The sequence below is a fragment of the Chelon labrosus genome (assembly GCF_963514085.1).
Source record: "Chelon labrosus genome assembly, chromosome: 1".
Classification (NCBI taxonomy): Eukaryota; Metazoa; Chordata; class Actinopteri; order Mugiliformes; family Mugilidae; genus Chelon; species Chelon labrosus.
The window spans coordinates 8,156,440-8,171,250 of NC_140337.1; the positions used below are offsets into that span (position 1 = coordinate 8,156,440).

Here is a 14,811-nt window from a genome sequence, read left to right on the forward strand (position 1 = left end):
TTCAGGAGTTCATTTTATTACTCTGACTACAGTTTGTGTTCATGGTTACTCCCTGTCTGAGTTTATTCACTGGTGTTCAGGAACAAGTCTCTTAACACTGTCTCTGAGTTGGTGGGGCAATATGACGCAGCAAGAGCAGCACACAGGACTTTGTTGCAATGTAGGTAAAAGTGTATTTTTGTCCTTATTTAAAAACTGCTTTAGAAATGCTAGACATTTTGTTGTTGTTCTTGCGTTATCAACATATATGGCACTGGTAATAATTGTTACTTGGTGTTGAATGTAGGCTAACCCCTGTATTTTACTCCTTTATTTTGAGCATGTAGCTGCTCCCATGGTATTTGTTAGCTAAATGTCTTTACCATTTCTTCTGAATATGAATTTTCCCTTCATGTGTTGGTGGACTCTGCCTGTCTGTATGACGATAATGAAAGATCATTTCTGATAAACTTGGTAAGTTATTTGTGACACGCACCGAGAGGGTGTTTAATGCCATTTTCTATGTACCACCTTAACCACTAATGCAGCTGCATGTCATGTAAGAGTATGTTATACAGCAGAATAGTGGGGACAGAGTTAAGTACATACATACATACATATAGTAGGCTATACACATATACAAGTATGTCTTCGTGAGCCACCTTCTTCTTTATCTTTCAAGAACTCATGATACCATTGATGACTAGCGAGTGGGAGATGAATGTATGGAAGCCATGTCTCCTTCATCACACATATTGCAATAAAAGCAATAAATCAACAGGATGGTGTTTGGTATGGTAATGATTTCTTGGTCAGATCATTTGTAAAATAAATATCAACTTTAAAAAGTGTTAATGAAATACATTTTGAGTGTTTTTTTTTTTTTTTAGCACTGACAAAGAGTTTGTATCAAAATAATTCAGTTTTAGAGTCACATTTTACTCTGTAGAAGATGAGTATTTTAACACCGTGAAGAGTTCAAATTCAACTCTGAAAAAGGTGTAAAAACTCCAGGAACAGAGTTGTATTAACTCTGCCATAGAGTCTATTCAATGGTCTCACATGTACACTCAAAATGAGTTGATTTTAACTCACAGGGAGTGTATTTGTATCACAAATACAATGAGAAATCAATCAGAATGAATTACAAATCAATACATGAACTGTCATTGTGATACCCTAAAACGTATTTTTTCCTAGCAAAATGTCTTAAATCCCTGTGGTTGTGGTTGTAGCAGGTAATACTAAAGATGGATCTCTTGTCAAATGATACAATTTGTCATAAGAACTCTAGAAAACCGCAGCTGTGTGGGAGATTTTCCATGCTACCACTACTGTTTTAATAGAAAAATCTTCAGGAACATTTCTATTTGACATTTGACTGGATAAATAGGTTATGACATTGAGCAGCAGTGAGATGGCCCCGACTCATTGGCTGAGCCAAAGGCGTGTTTGCTGTAACTGAAGGGAGGGTCTAGAGGTCAACGGGTCAAAGACTTCCATCCGTTATCAGACAAAGTTAACAACGGCGCTTCACAAAGAATATGACGCAACCAGAACCCAAACAGAGAGGTGGTTGACTCGGAAGGAAGTCATAACACGCGCAGGGGCTGACGACTGTCCCCTTTACGTGCCAATGCCAAACAACAAGTCAAGGTCTGGCAGCTTCAGGGTGTTTGTTGTGGTCTGTGCTGTAGGTGCTTTGGTTGTCGTAGACCCTAACAAACCTTTGGTGGTCTCGACTCTGTATTCACCTGTGGAACCCTTCGTAAGTTGGCCACAGCAAAGTCAATATTGACTGAAGTTCACTTGCATAATGACTACAGGATAGTTTCCCTTGAATCTGCCAGTTCATTCAGCAAGATATAATTTTATAAAAATATAAATGCTTCATAGTCTCAGGGTATTTTAGCGACCCTTTGTACCCTTTATGAGTTGCATCAACAAAGTTGACCAGTTCTCTGGCATTCAGTATCCCTGAGAACTATGCAGGCTTGTACGCCCTTGTTACAGGAATTCTTTAATTCCTTCATTCATTCATCACAAGATGAATGAATTAAGGAATCTTGTGCAACAGTTTAACAGTATATTTTATTTATATTTTTCCAACAGCCCTGTTGATTATTATTTGATTGGATAGAAGTTCAGATCTGTCATCTCCTTCTGATTCCTCCTGTTGTAAGGCTGGTGGGGTTGAAACATTTTGCTGGTAATACTACTATATGTTGCAGCGCAACCGTAGCTAAAGGGAGTATATATGCTGAAATAACGGTACATCAGTTGCCATCATTGCATCCCCAGATGTCCTTCAAACATTAGGTGGTGATATTTAAAAAAGATTTCAGTTTTTGACTAATACTGGATGCTGCTATTGTCTGTTTCTTGTAAATGTCCCTCATAATCCAATACACTGGTCTTTCTACCAGCTACCAGCTTGACATTTATTAAAAATGTATCTGTTTGACTATGTTTTATGTTTACATCTAAAATATATTAAAATATATGTCAAGTAGGGGTTGAGAGGTAAGGACCCAAATGCAGTACTTAGGGAGCTGAGGCAGGAGTAGGAAAAAAAGCATTTAATAAAAAAAAAGACAAAGCTGACAAAAAAACCAAAAGCAATGCTGATGAGGCAGGATTTCCAAAAACAAAAATCAAACCACTATCAAGGCAAGAACAAGACATGACAAATAAACAGTATGACACAACAAGGAACAAAGGGGAAGGCAGGGCTATATATACACACGAGGAACAGAGGGGTGACGAGACACAGGTGAAACAAATCAAAACAACACAAGGAGAAAGCAATGACCTAATCAAAAGGAAGAACACAGGGAGGAACACATAACAGGAAATCAAGAACTTAACAAAATAAAACAGGAAACAGAAAACAGAAAAACTAAACACTAAAACATGACTGTAAAAATCCAAGTTGTTGACAAAAAAAAAATAAACAGATACCCAAGAAACTAATCAAACCATGACAATATAGGGTCTTCGTTTCTATATAGGATCAACAGTAGTCCAAGATTGTTTCAAGATGCTTTACAGAACCCAAATCGTGAACCACATACAGCAAGCACTAAGGCTATGATGGCAGAAAAACTCTCCATGGGAGTAACAGTACCTTAAACCTTAAGAAGAACATATGAGGCAACCCACCAGCCTGAGGCTGGCTGGACAGAGAGCCAGAAAAAAGATGGAGTTATTAGGGGTATTTCATGTTTCATGATACATTGTGATGCAGGTATCCCAAACAACATGACAGTATTTTGCATTTCTATTCACATTTCTACAGCCTCTCCCCAGCAAGCCTGTGGACATCCATCATACTGGATCTCTGGGGGGGGGGGGAGTTTTTCTCAAAATCTCTCTCAGCCACAACATTAAAACCAGTGAGAGAAGAAGTAAATAACATTGACTGCTGGGAAACTTTTGTACCTGGCATTCATGTGGATGTTACTTAGACATGTAGCACCCACCTAGACCAGAAAAGGCCCCCCCACCCCATAGCAATGACGCTCCTTGATGTCAGCAGCCAGGATGCAGCCTGACACAGACACACACTCAAAAATGCTTTAGGAACAACTAAAAAACATGAAGAACAGCACAAGGTGTTGACCTGGCCTCCAAATTCACTAGATCCCAAACTGATCAAGTATCTGTGGGATGATCCACAGAGGCCCCTCCCCTCAACCCAAAGGACCCAAAGGCCCCCACTAACAACATTCTGTTGCCAGACACCACAGGACACCCTCAGAAGGCCCATGTCCATTCTCTGATGAGTCACAACTGTTTCAGAGACCTACACAACATTAGGAAGGTGGTCATAATGCTGTGCCTGATTGGTGTATACTGTTCTTTTGAATATGCATATGTTTCCTCTTAAGAATTTGAATACTTCTTCTACCACCGGGAAATCAATTGTCTCCCCATCAAACCTGTCTGTTGCACTAATGTAAAGATAAATCCACTCATTTTTGAGTACGTGTCCATCGCTGCTCATCATGTTGTTCCGTTTGACATATTTATGGCACATTGATTACAGCACATTCAGTCCTGGTGTGTGTGTGTGTGTGTGTGTGTGTGTGTGTGTGGTGCTGCTGCATTATTAAAGTCCTCCAATATGAAGATGGTACTGCAATCCAGAATTCCCCTTCACCCTAGTCAATCGACTGAGGTGGAGTTACCGAACTCGACAGCAGTAATGTGGAGAAGGTCGAGCCGCTTGCGAAAGAGAGTTCCATACGAGGACTCTGATGAACCAGACTCTGAGTCCGTCCAGAGCCAGAGCCAAGTGAAACTCCAGTGCACCCGTTGAGTTGGACTCCACTTAAAACATTAGAACGGATACACATAAATCTACAAATCATGGAGGCCCGTCTGGAGGGGAGATGCTATATGCACTGAGAGCCATCATTCAATACATGATTGCCTAACTACTCAGAGAGGCACAAAGTTTAAAACCTCTCCGCCGGTACAGAGAGACGGAGGCATGGGACGAGAGCGGCACTTTTAAGCAGCCTTATACCCTAGGCCTAAACCTAACCACCTGTAAGAAGTTCTCTGTAAAAATGATAAACAAGAAGAACTTTCAGTCTGAGGGGACGGCGACACGGAAGGCTCAGACGGAGATAGAGATCCTGAAGAGGGCTGACCACCCTTATCTCATTAAGACGGAGGACTTCTACCAAACTGAAGACAGTTACTAAAGTGTGTTGGAGCTGATGGAGGGAGGGTGTTTATCCATCACCATCCAGCAAATTACTGGTGAGTAGCAGTTTTATTTAATTTGTAAATTGGTGCAAAGTATATTGGCAATGTTTTCATCAGCCTACTGAATATGTGCATGGCCTGACAGAATGATTCAGTAGCTAGCTAAATTTTCACAGATGATAGTGAGTTATACAACTTGATTTTTACAATGTCTGAAGAGACACTACAATTTTTCAGGCGCTTCATTGGTATAAATCCTGAGTGAGGCACCAAGGCTGGACATGGCAAAGTCTTGTCAAAAAAAAACTGGCGAAGCCACCAGCAAAAAGAGGACAACAGTCAACCCACATGTATCCACTCTGCTGAGACGACTCATGGACCTTCAGTGGGACATTTAAAATGGTGAGATTATTCAATCCCATTACACATGTACACAAAGACACCAGCTTGTTTTATTGCTTTAATTCTTTCCCCCTCTCAATTTCACCCTCTTTCTCTCTCCCTTACAGGGTAGAAGGTCTGAATCCCTGTTATTTTTGCCGACTTATTTGTTTCCTGTTTCTGAACATTCTAAATTCATGTTAAAATAAAAGTCAAAGTGCATTAAGAAGCTCTGTTTTTTCTTTTTTCCACAGTGCAATTACATGCTGATCTGTTCTTTCACAAAGCACAGTTTGTAGATTTTGTTAAGACTGATAATGGATTTTTAAACAAACCAGTTGACTGCAAAGTATTGTGAAAGTAATCTTTTTTTTTTTTCAAATTTTAGTGACAGTAAAAATATGTTAATTTTACAGTAACATAATGGCAACCCTACAGGAAAATACTTAACAGTGTGGTAATTGTCTGCCAGTTCATTGTCTGTTATTCTACGGATGCTTCCGTCAATGCTTAAACGGATATTTCCGTAGATTTACAGGTTCCATTTTATTTTTATTGTTCATGGTCGTCTTTACTAGGGATGTGCGATATTTCATCATTTACGATATATCGTCAAAAACATTCCCCACGGTAAGAATATGCCATCCTGTGATAAAAACGATAAATTCCCACTGATGACGTATATATGTGCGCGACACACTCGCAGCCCAACACTTATGGAATATTGACAAATTGACAATGGCGGTAGGCGGAGCGAATACGCCGGGCGGCGAGGAGCTCGTTCCTAAACGAGGCTCCACCTCCATTATCTGGAACTGGTTTGGTTTTAACCCCTCAACGCCTGAATTGATTTTTCAGTTATAAAGAATATAATATATAAAGAAATGAAATATTTGTATTTTTGCTTACCACTCCGGTCGGTCCTACGAGAAACTAGTGCTTGCAAAAGGTTCCTAGGAATTTTTTGAATGTGCACAAACTGACATTGGAGTATTACATGCGTTATTTCGGCTGCAGTCTGAACGGAAACAGTGTGTCGCGAATTCACAACACTAGGCATGAAGGGGTTAAAAAGTCTGATGCGGAGCAGCAAATTACAACATGCAAGGTTTGCAAACAAATAGTGCATAAAAAGGACAGTAACACCGCTAATTTGTTCCACCACCTCAAACACAAGTCAGAATATGATATGATTCAATATGAATATTGAATTTCCTTCGGGATCAATAAAGTATCTATCTATCTATCTATGAAGAAAGCCAGAAAATGCGCAAGGATGCAGAAGCAGCGTCGACTTCATCCAAAGAGTCCGGTAAAAAAACAACAACTCAGATAAAACTTGCCGATGCATTGTAGTCAAAAAGATTAGGCTGAATTGGTGTTTATTTATCGTCATTTTTATTGTTACCGTGATAAATACCAGAAATTAACGGGATACATTTTTTAGTCCATATTGCCCATCCCTAGTCTTGGGTTGCCCTTCATTTAAAACAGTCTCAAACTTGAAACTGGTCAGGAAGTCTTTGTGTTTTGTTACAAAAAAAGCATATTAAATCATGTCTCAGGTCCTTATCACTCTGTTGCCCTCTGGGTAGCCCCACTTTAATAGAGCCATCATGCTGTATTTAAAACAAAAAAACAAAACAAAGAACATAATAACTAATAATGTTTATTCTTTTATTATTTAGTTGAGATATTGAGTTATGTTTTAAATAATCATGCTTATTTCTTCTTTTCGCCCATGCTGGAGTATGACTGTCGCTCTATGCTATCCAAGAGGGAACTTGTGTCATTATTCGCCAGCCAACAGTGGACTTGTGTCGTTAAACACTATTTAAGTGTGGACCTTTTGCTCTAATGTAAATTAACAAATAAAATAGATTTCTATAATTATAGAAGATCTGTCTATAAACCATTTTATTATTTTTTCCTAGGTGTTTTTCTTTTCTTTCCCTATTTTTAGATTTTCAGGTCCTTATCACTCTGTTGCCCTCTGGGTAGCCCCACTTTAATAGAGCCATCATGCTGTATTTAAAACAAAAAAACAAAACAAAGAACATAATAACTAATAATGTTTATTCTTGAATTATTTAGTTGAGATATTGAGTTATGTTTTAAATAATCGTACTTATTTCTTCTTTTCGCCCATGCTGGAGTATGACTGTCGCTCTGTGCTATCCAAGAGGGAACTTGTGTCATAATTTGCCAGCCAACAGTGGACTTGTGTCCCTTTTTTTTTTTTTGGTAATGTGTATGAGCAAATATTGTAGCCCTGTATGTGTAAATTACTATGTGTGAATTATTATTATAAATTGGAATCCAGGGCTTGTAAAATCTCAGCAGCAGTTTTTTGAGATTTGGATTAGACAGCTTTGAAGGTCTAATAAAAGTGATCAGAGTGATTAAAAATAAAAATAAATTATGTTACACCCGCCCATATTATTTGTAACTTCATCCTGGTTGTTTTTCCTTTCCCTCTTGTTTAGTTTTTTTTAAATGGTGACATCCTCTTTACAGTTGTGCCTCTTGTTGTACTAGCTCTGACAGAGATTGTAATTGATTCCATAGGAGGACAGATCAGATCAGGTTGGAAACATGTTCTAATGCAGGAAAGAGTGATTACTATATGCAAAGACAGATCTACCTTGGCTCAGCGTAACTCAAAATGACTGCCTATTCCACATCAATATATTATGGCTTCTCTTGCCTGATGTGTTCTGGCACATTTTGTACACAAATTTGGGAACATTACTACTCTGCACCAGTGGTTAAAAACACCCAAGATGAACTGCACACTTATGTTTAGTAACTTTGAGAATTATTTTTAATTATTATGAATCCCAGAGAAAAGTCAATTTTCCTGCTAATACTCCAGCACTTGAGATTAGTGCATGCAGCGAAATTACTCCTAATTTGAAGATAAACATTTTTTATTCTCAGAATTCCAGTGGCCATGATTATTTAATATTTGTATCACAGAGAAAGGTTTAAATGTTGATAACATTAAAGTTAAATTATCATTTGAAAGAATCAAAGGCTTGGCAGTAAACAGACACTCGTTAGGTGAAACAATGGCTGCAGATAGTGTCACTGTAGCAGTGGGAGGTCCCCTGCTTGATAGGTAGAGATCGCTCAAAGATGCAAGTCCCCTCTTTGCTTTTTCTTCAAAAAAGATTAAAAAGCACATTTTAAGTAATAATGTGGTAAAAGGCCTTTAAAGTAAATTTTCTATGCAATTGTTTTTGTTTAAAAATGCCCAGAAACCCAAGTCCCCTGTTAGCCAATGAAGAATGGCAGTGCACTGTTAGCCTGGTTCACGTGTAGTGGTGTGCGTGTGTGTGTGTGTGTGTGTGCGTGTGTGTGTGTGCGTGTGTGTGTGTGTGTGTGTGTGTGTACGCTTGCAACATGTCCCATGGGTACAACGTGTAACCATAAATGAGACAGAACATCATTCCCTCAGAACATTTTAATTCATTGTGTGTGCTTTTATTTAATGATGCACCTGCAGCTTGCACCTTTCACAACAACAACAACAACATAAGAGGACTGTCCACACGTACTGTTTTGTACAGCCTACACTTATGTAATACAGAAGTAATTATTAACAGAAGCAGGTGATAGTGTTGCAAAAGGTTCACATGGCCAGATGTTTTCACATCTCGGCGAAAGAGAACAGCAGCTGAATACAATTGTAAGGAGTTACATTTTATTCCATGTCCGTACATTACCAATAACCGCTAACATCTTGGAGTCCTGAGGGCGACACAGTGGTGCAGTGGTTAGAACTATCACCTCACAGCAAAAAGGTTCGGGGTGGGTTTACTTCAGATTCTCCAGCTTCCTCCCACATGCCAAAGACGTGTTTGTTAGGCTTAGGTGCGCATGTGAGGGTGAATAGTTGTTTGGCACTCGGATGGACTGGAGGCCTGTCCAGGGTGTACCCCACTTCTCACCCACTGACAGCTGGGATAGGTCCCAGGGACTTTCTACAGGATAAGCAGTAACAGATAAAGATTGGACGGGACCTATACCAGTTGGCATTGAGCGAGAGATAGTATACATCCTGGACATCGCAGGAATAACACACTGAGACCAGCATGCACACTGTCGGATGATGGGAGAAACCCAAGCAACTCCTTAAAAACTCCAAAAGGCTTGTCGCAGGTTCTAATGGCAACCACCTGTTTGTCATATTTCTGGAAAAAAAGACATATTGGAAACAATATAACCACATCAGGATCTGATGTACTGTGAAATTTTGCACTGGGAAAAATTGGAATGTCTTCCAGTGCATTTTGGGATCCAGTTTAAAACTGTATTACTTGTTTTTAAGAGTCTGAACGGCACGGCACCATGATATTCCTTGTCTGAATTACTGCATTGCCAAACTCCAGCCAGGGCACTGAGGTCAACAAACCAAATGTTATTGGACCTTCCCAGATTCGGACTCCAGGCTCCAGGCTCAAGGCGATAGAGCCTTTTCAGTGGTGGTCCCCAAACTGTGGAACAGCCTACCCTTTTATGTCACAGCTGCCCAGAATTTGGAGCATTTTAGATCACTGTTGAAGACCCATTTCTTCTCACTGGTTTGCAGTTCAGGTCGAGCAAGATATCTTGCTTAAAACACAGTTTTACTGAAAAAAAAAACCTGATGACTTTTGGGTGATCTATTCATCTTAATCTGCAAAGTAACTGAAGAAGTAATATGCATGCGACATAACCTCTGAAACAGAGGCATCACTAGGTTTTCAGGACAGGGGGGGCTTAGCCCCAAGGAGATGCACAGGATGTGAGCAAACGAGCGCACGAGCACAAAATTTCACAAACAGCTAGCAAAGACTGAGAAATGATTTATTAGTTAATAGTAGTTATTTATTAGTATTTATTATCAGTCTGTTTGTTTAATACAGTACGACAATAAACAAAGGTTTGCACAGTAGCAGAATGTTTACAGCATTAACAAGAAAAAAAATGGCTATAATTGCAAGTTACTTGGTGGGTGGAAGCATCAAAGACTGCCGTGTGTTTTTACCTTTTTGACCCTTCAAGATACACAATGAATTGTATTAATAACTGATCAACATAGAGGCTAATGCCATGACTTTCGCTCAGAACACAATAATTGTTTGCTCCCAAATATTTTGAAGTCACACAGATTACATTTTGGGCACATATGTGACTAAAATGGTTGTAATTTCAAGCCCTGAAAAATATTACTTACTTGAAATAAAGTAAGTTTTGGGTCAGGCTAATCTGGTTTACGCATATATATGTGTGTGTGTTAATATAACTTGGCTTTCTCCACTTTTTAATTATTATTCTCAAATAAAAGTCTACTGATGATAATCATACGTGAATGAGCTCAGCTCCTGTTTCACGGTGTGCATCCATGCGTAAAGTGAGAAACACAGCTGATGCTCCAGAAGGAAGTCACCCCAAAGATATGGTGAAGAGAGTCACACTGAACTCTATAAACAACCAGGACCTTCACAGGGTATTTCAGACTAACTAGCTATAGCTAGCTAGCTAAGTAGCAGCAAACTTTTACAGCTGGAATGTAACTTTTGAGCCAAAACAACAAAGGTAAGACGTGCGCAGAGATTGTCTGTAGTGTGTAAGCCAGGTTTTTATTTGTCAAACATGTAGCATTTCATTAATTACATGGGACTTTCTGCTGTTAGCTGGGGGCTGGAGCTAACTAATTGTTACGACCAGCAGTGATGAATACTTACTTTCCTGAAAACTTTCTTCTATCCATTTGCGCATCCATTCATCCATCCATGTTCTTCTCCTAACGGTGTTCTGTTCGTCTCTGTGTGGCTGCGGGTACCGAGCCTCAAGCAAGGTCGCAGGGAAAACGTGGACTGGATTTTCAGTAATGTGGCCCACATTACTGGGGCTTCATTACTGGGGCTTCAGCCCCCCTAAAACGGGCCTAACGACGCCACTGCTCTGAAATGTAGAAGAAATTTTAGGTGGCGAAAATAAAATCAATTAATAATGGAAATATTAATGTTAAGTAATGTTTCAGAACTGCCTCTTTGTAATTAATCAAGATATATTTTGCGTAAAACTGAGCATGCGCTAAATGGAACGACCTGGAAAATCACAAGTGTTAACAGAGAACAGGAGCAGAAAAACGTGATGTTCAAAACATTTCCCGAGCTTGAGTGACGTGACATCATGAGTTGTGACCTGGGCGATAAGCTAGAACACTACTAACTGATGAATGGAGGCTCCAAGAGCCACGTTGTTTCCTGATGATGCCGTGAAATCTGAGTTGAGATGATGAATACTGGAGGCTGCCGCTTGGAACGGGGGAGGAGGTGAATGGGGGAGAATGGGAGGGGACTGATGATCCAAACATGAACATCTTTTAACTGTTTGGCCCCGTACCGTTTATGAAGGCCAATGAAGCCGCCGCGTCCACGTGCGTCATTTCGCGCAGAGGAGGAGCGCAGCGTCCGGGACTTATAATAAAGCCGGCGACTGCGCCTCAGCCACGGACACATGTGAGAAGACCAGAAGGCTTTAACGGGACTCTACAGAACAAGAACTTTGAAGAACAAAACATTTTTACATTTTCTTAGACTTATTTATAAAATTCTACACAGACAAAGAGCTCAGCTTTGATTCTTGTTTTGGAACTTGAACTTGGAGCTTTCAGTCACATCTTCTTCTTCTTTTTTTTCTTCCTTTTCTCTTTTCATTTCATTTTTTCGCAATGTTTCCAGAGGCAAACAAAGGGTGAGTACACTTTTGAGCAGACAGTACTTTCAGCTTCTGTCTGCCCATGCTGCAGGGCACATGGCCCTCCGTGGGCAGGTTGGGACCGTGGGCAAAAAATACACTGGAATGTTTGGCCGGGGTCCTAGACAATGCGCACATGCGCTCTGGGCAGCAGAGAGTAAATGGAAATAAAACATTAATTTGTTAGTGGGGTACTTAGGCTGAGTTATTAAGTTATTATTATTAAGTCATAATGGCACATTTTAGACTTAAAGGACATTTTAACTGAGCACCACTGAAGCATATGAGACTGCTGTGATCCTGCAGGAATGTGTGTGTGTGTGTGTGTGTGTGTGTGTGTGTGTGTGTGTGTGTGTGTGTGTGTGTGTGTCTTCTAAAGTCATACCCTTATTAGTAGCAGTTCTCAGATCAGGCCTGCTGCCCAGTAGGGGAAAAAAAAAAAAAAAAAAACTGTAATATGAGAGTAATCACATGTTAAGTTGACCTTACTGCAGTTTGATGGCAAAAGAAGGCTTCTCTGTTCAAGAAAATCACCAAAAGATAAGGAAAATTCCCACAAATGTGACGGTCTCTATCAGATAAACCATTTCTAAACTGACTTGATCAAACAGCATTATTTGATGTTGGAGTCGACACGAGATACGGCCCTAACCTTTGTGTCCTTTAGTGCTGGACAGCCACTGAGATCATCCTGACCTCAGCCCTTTTTTTCATCCAGCTTCACCTACGAGGAGTGCAAGGCCACCGCCGATTGGCTGCTGGCCCAGACAGACGTCCGACCCACAGTGGGCATTGTGTGCGGCTCGGGGCTCGGCGGTCTCGCTGACATGTTAAAGGACCAGGTGGCCTTCAACTACAAGGACATCCCCAACTTTCCACAGAGCACCGGTGAGTTGAGGTCCAACAAATCTCTCAGACTGCCCGCAATGCGCTGCTGACACTTACTGACTGGTTCTATTGTTTCAAACAGTGCACGGACACGCGGGGCGGCTGGTGTTCGGGACCTTGAAGGGAAGGCCGTGTGTTTGCATGCAGGGGCGCTTCCACCTGTACGAGGGCTACCCAATCCAGAAGGTTTGTGTCCTGCAACAAGTTTCTCGGAGGGCACAAGTGACCCTGAGTTTAAAAACGTTCTAAACCAAAGCGCCCCAATGAATGACGTTGGTGTTTACATGCTGTGTCTCCAGATCACGCTGCCTATTCGCATCTTCAAGCTGATCGGCGTTGAGACAGTGGTGCTGACCAATGCAGCCGGAGGCCTCAACCAGGACTTTAAAGTTGGAGACATAATGATCATCAAAGACCACCTCAACATGCCCGGCTTCGCTGGCAACAATCCTCTGGCTGGACCCAACGACGAAAGGTAAGTCCCTCAAAAAAGTGTGTGTTTAAGATCTGCTTCTTCAAGAATGTGGACATACACCTCCTTTCATACTTTTAGTAATTTTGAGCACCATACCCGTTCGCACCCTGAGGCCTCACCCAACCTTCCACCCTTTCCTTTCTGTCACAGGTTTGGCGTGCGCTTCCCCTGCATGTCCGATGCTTACGACAGGGAGCTGCAGCAGCTGGCCATGGACGTGGGGCAGGAGCTTGGTTACGGAGACTTCCTGAAGGAGGGCGTCTACTGCGTGCTGGGCGGACCGTCGTTCGAGACGATTGCGGAGAGCCGCATGCTGCACAAGCTGGGTGCAGATGCTGTCGGTGAGTCGCTTTGATTGTTGACTGTTAGCCACCTACACAGATAACTCAATATAGCTGTATGAAAAAGTCGTACAAATTACATATTTTGTTAACTGGAGCGAAAGCAAGTAAAAATAACCCCTTCCCCTTTCTTAATGACATTTCAAACAGCAACTCTATTTGTGGCATGTGCTACAATTACAGATATTTACACAGGGCACCCTTCTACTTGTAAACCCATGTACTTGTAACATTTCGTAACTTCATTAAGTTGTTAAGACACATTAGGACTTGCAAGACACATTAAGAACTGACAGTAAGCGTTATCAGCTGATGGCAATTGAGCTTGTTAAACACTGACTCAACCTTAACACACTCCTGACTATCTGGAAGTAAGCCAGTTAACCAGCTGATGGCTAAAATGCCAAGGAAGGTTGAAAAATCAAACTAAATACAAAAGATTTCACTGATTGAAATGTAATTAAGAAATGGCTGTCAGGAAAATGTCGTTGCACCGGTCGCATATGTCTTTTTGCTTAAATAAATGAACAAAGTATTCAGTTTTATCCCAGTGTTTTAATTTTAATGCCCTCTTCTGCAGGCATGAGCACCGTCCACGAGGTGATCATCGCGCGTCACTGCGGCATGCGTGTCTTCGCCCTGTCGCTGATCACCAACCAGGCGGTGATGGACTACGACAGCGAAGAGAAGGCCAATCACGAGGAGGTCCTCCAGACGGGCAAGCAGCGAGCGGAGCAGCTGGAGAGGCTGGTCTCCACCATGGTGACCAGGATTGAACACAACAACAACTACGCCTGAAAAGCTTTGCAGCATGACCCAAGGACGCTTCCCATGGCTACGGTTCACATTTACTGCTATCGTGCCAGAAGACAACCCCGCTTAAATTTAGGTGTTCTTAGTCTTAGGTCAAAAGATGATGTAAAAAGAGTAAAAGATTGCAAGCAAACCTTTGTTTTGATGTCACTGTGCCGTACATTCCTTTGCTGAGGGCTCCAGAAGAAGAAGAAGTCGCCTCTCAGTGTTTTTGTATCATTTTAAACAAGGCGTATTTGTTCTAACTTAAAGTATGTGATCGACTCGTATGAATGTCTGCGATTTAACTTAACAATGAGAAAGGAATCTGCTTGTTGACATGTGTACATTGATGGATTTAAGATATTTTACTGTGCTTGTTTTTTAATATGACTATTGTTACTAAATAAACTATTTATTACTCTATAGACTGATTGGTGGGATTTTTTTTTTTTTTTTAGTGTGGAAGAGTAAAACACTCATATTAAC

General features: G+C 40.9%; 1 protein-coding gene across 1 annotated transcript; it reads left to right on the top strand.

The window, feature by feature from the left end:
* The first annotated feature begins 11,603 nt into the window (after positions 1-11,603).
* On the top strand, positions 11,604-14,809 carry pnp5a (purine nucleoside phosphorylase 5a). The gene is made up of 6 exons (XM_084544131.1): positions 11,604-11,823; positions 12,545-12,714; positions 12,797-12,900; positions 13,014-13,189; positions 13,340-13,530; positions 14,111-14,809. Exons 1-6 carry the CDS (start codon positions 11,801-11,803, stop codon positions 14,326-14,328), a joined length of 882 nt encoding a protein of 293 aa, XP_084400257.1. The 5' UTR covers positions 11,604-11,800; the 3' UTR covers positions 14,329-14,809.
* The last annotated feature ends 2 nt before the right edge of the window (positions 14,810-14,811 follow it).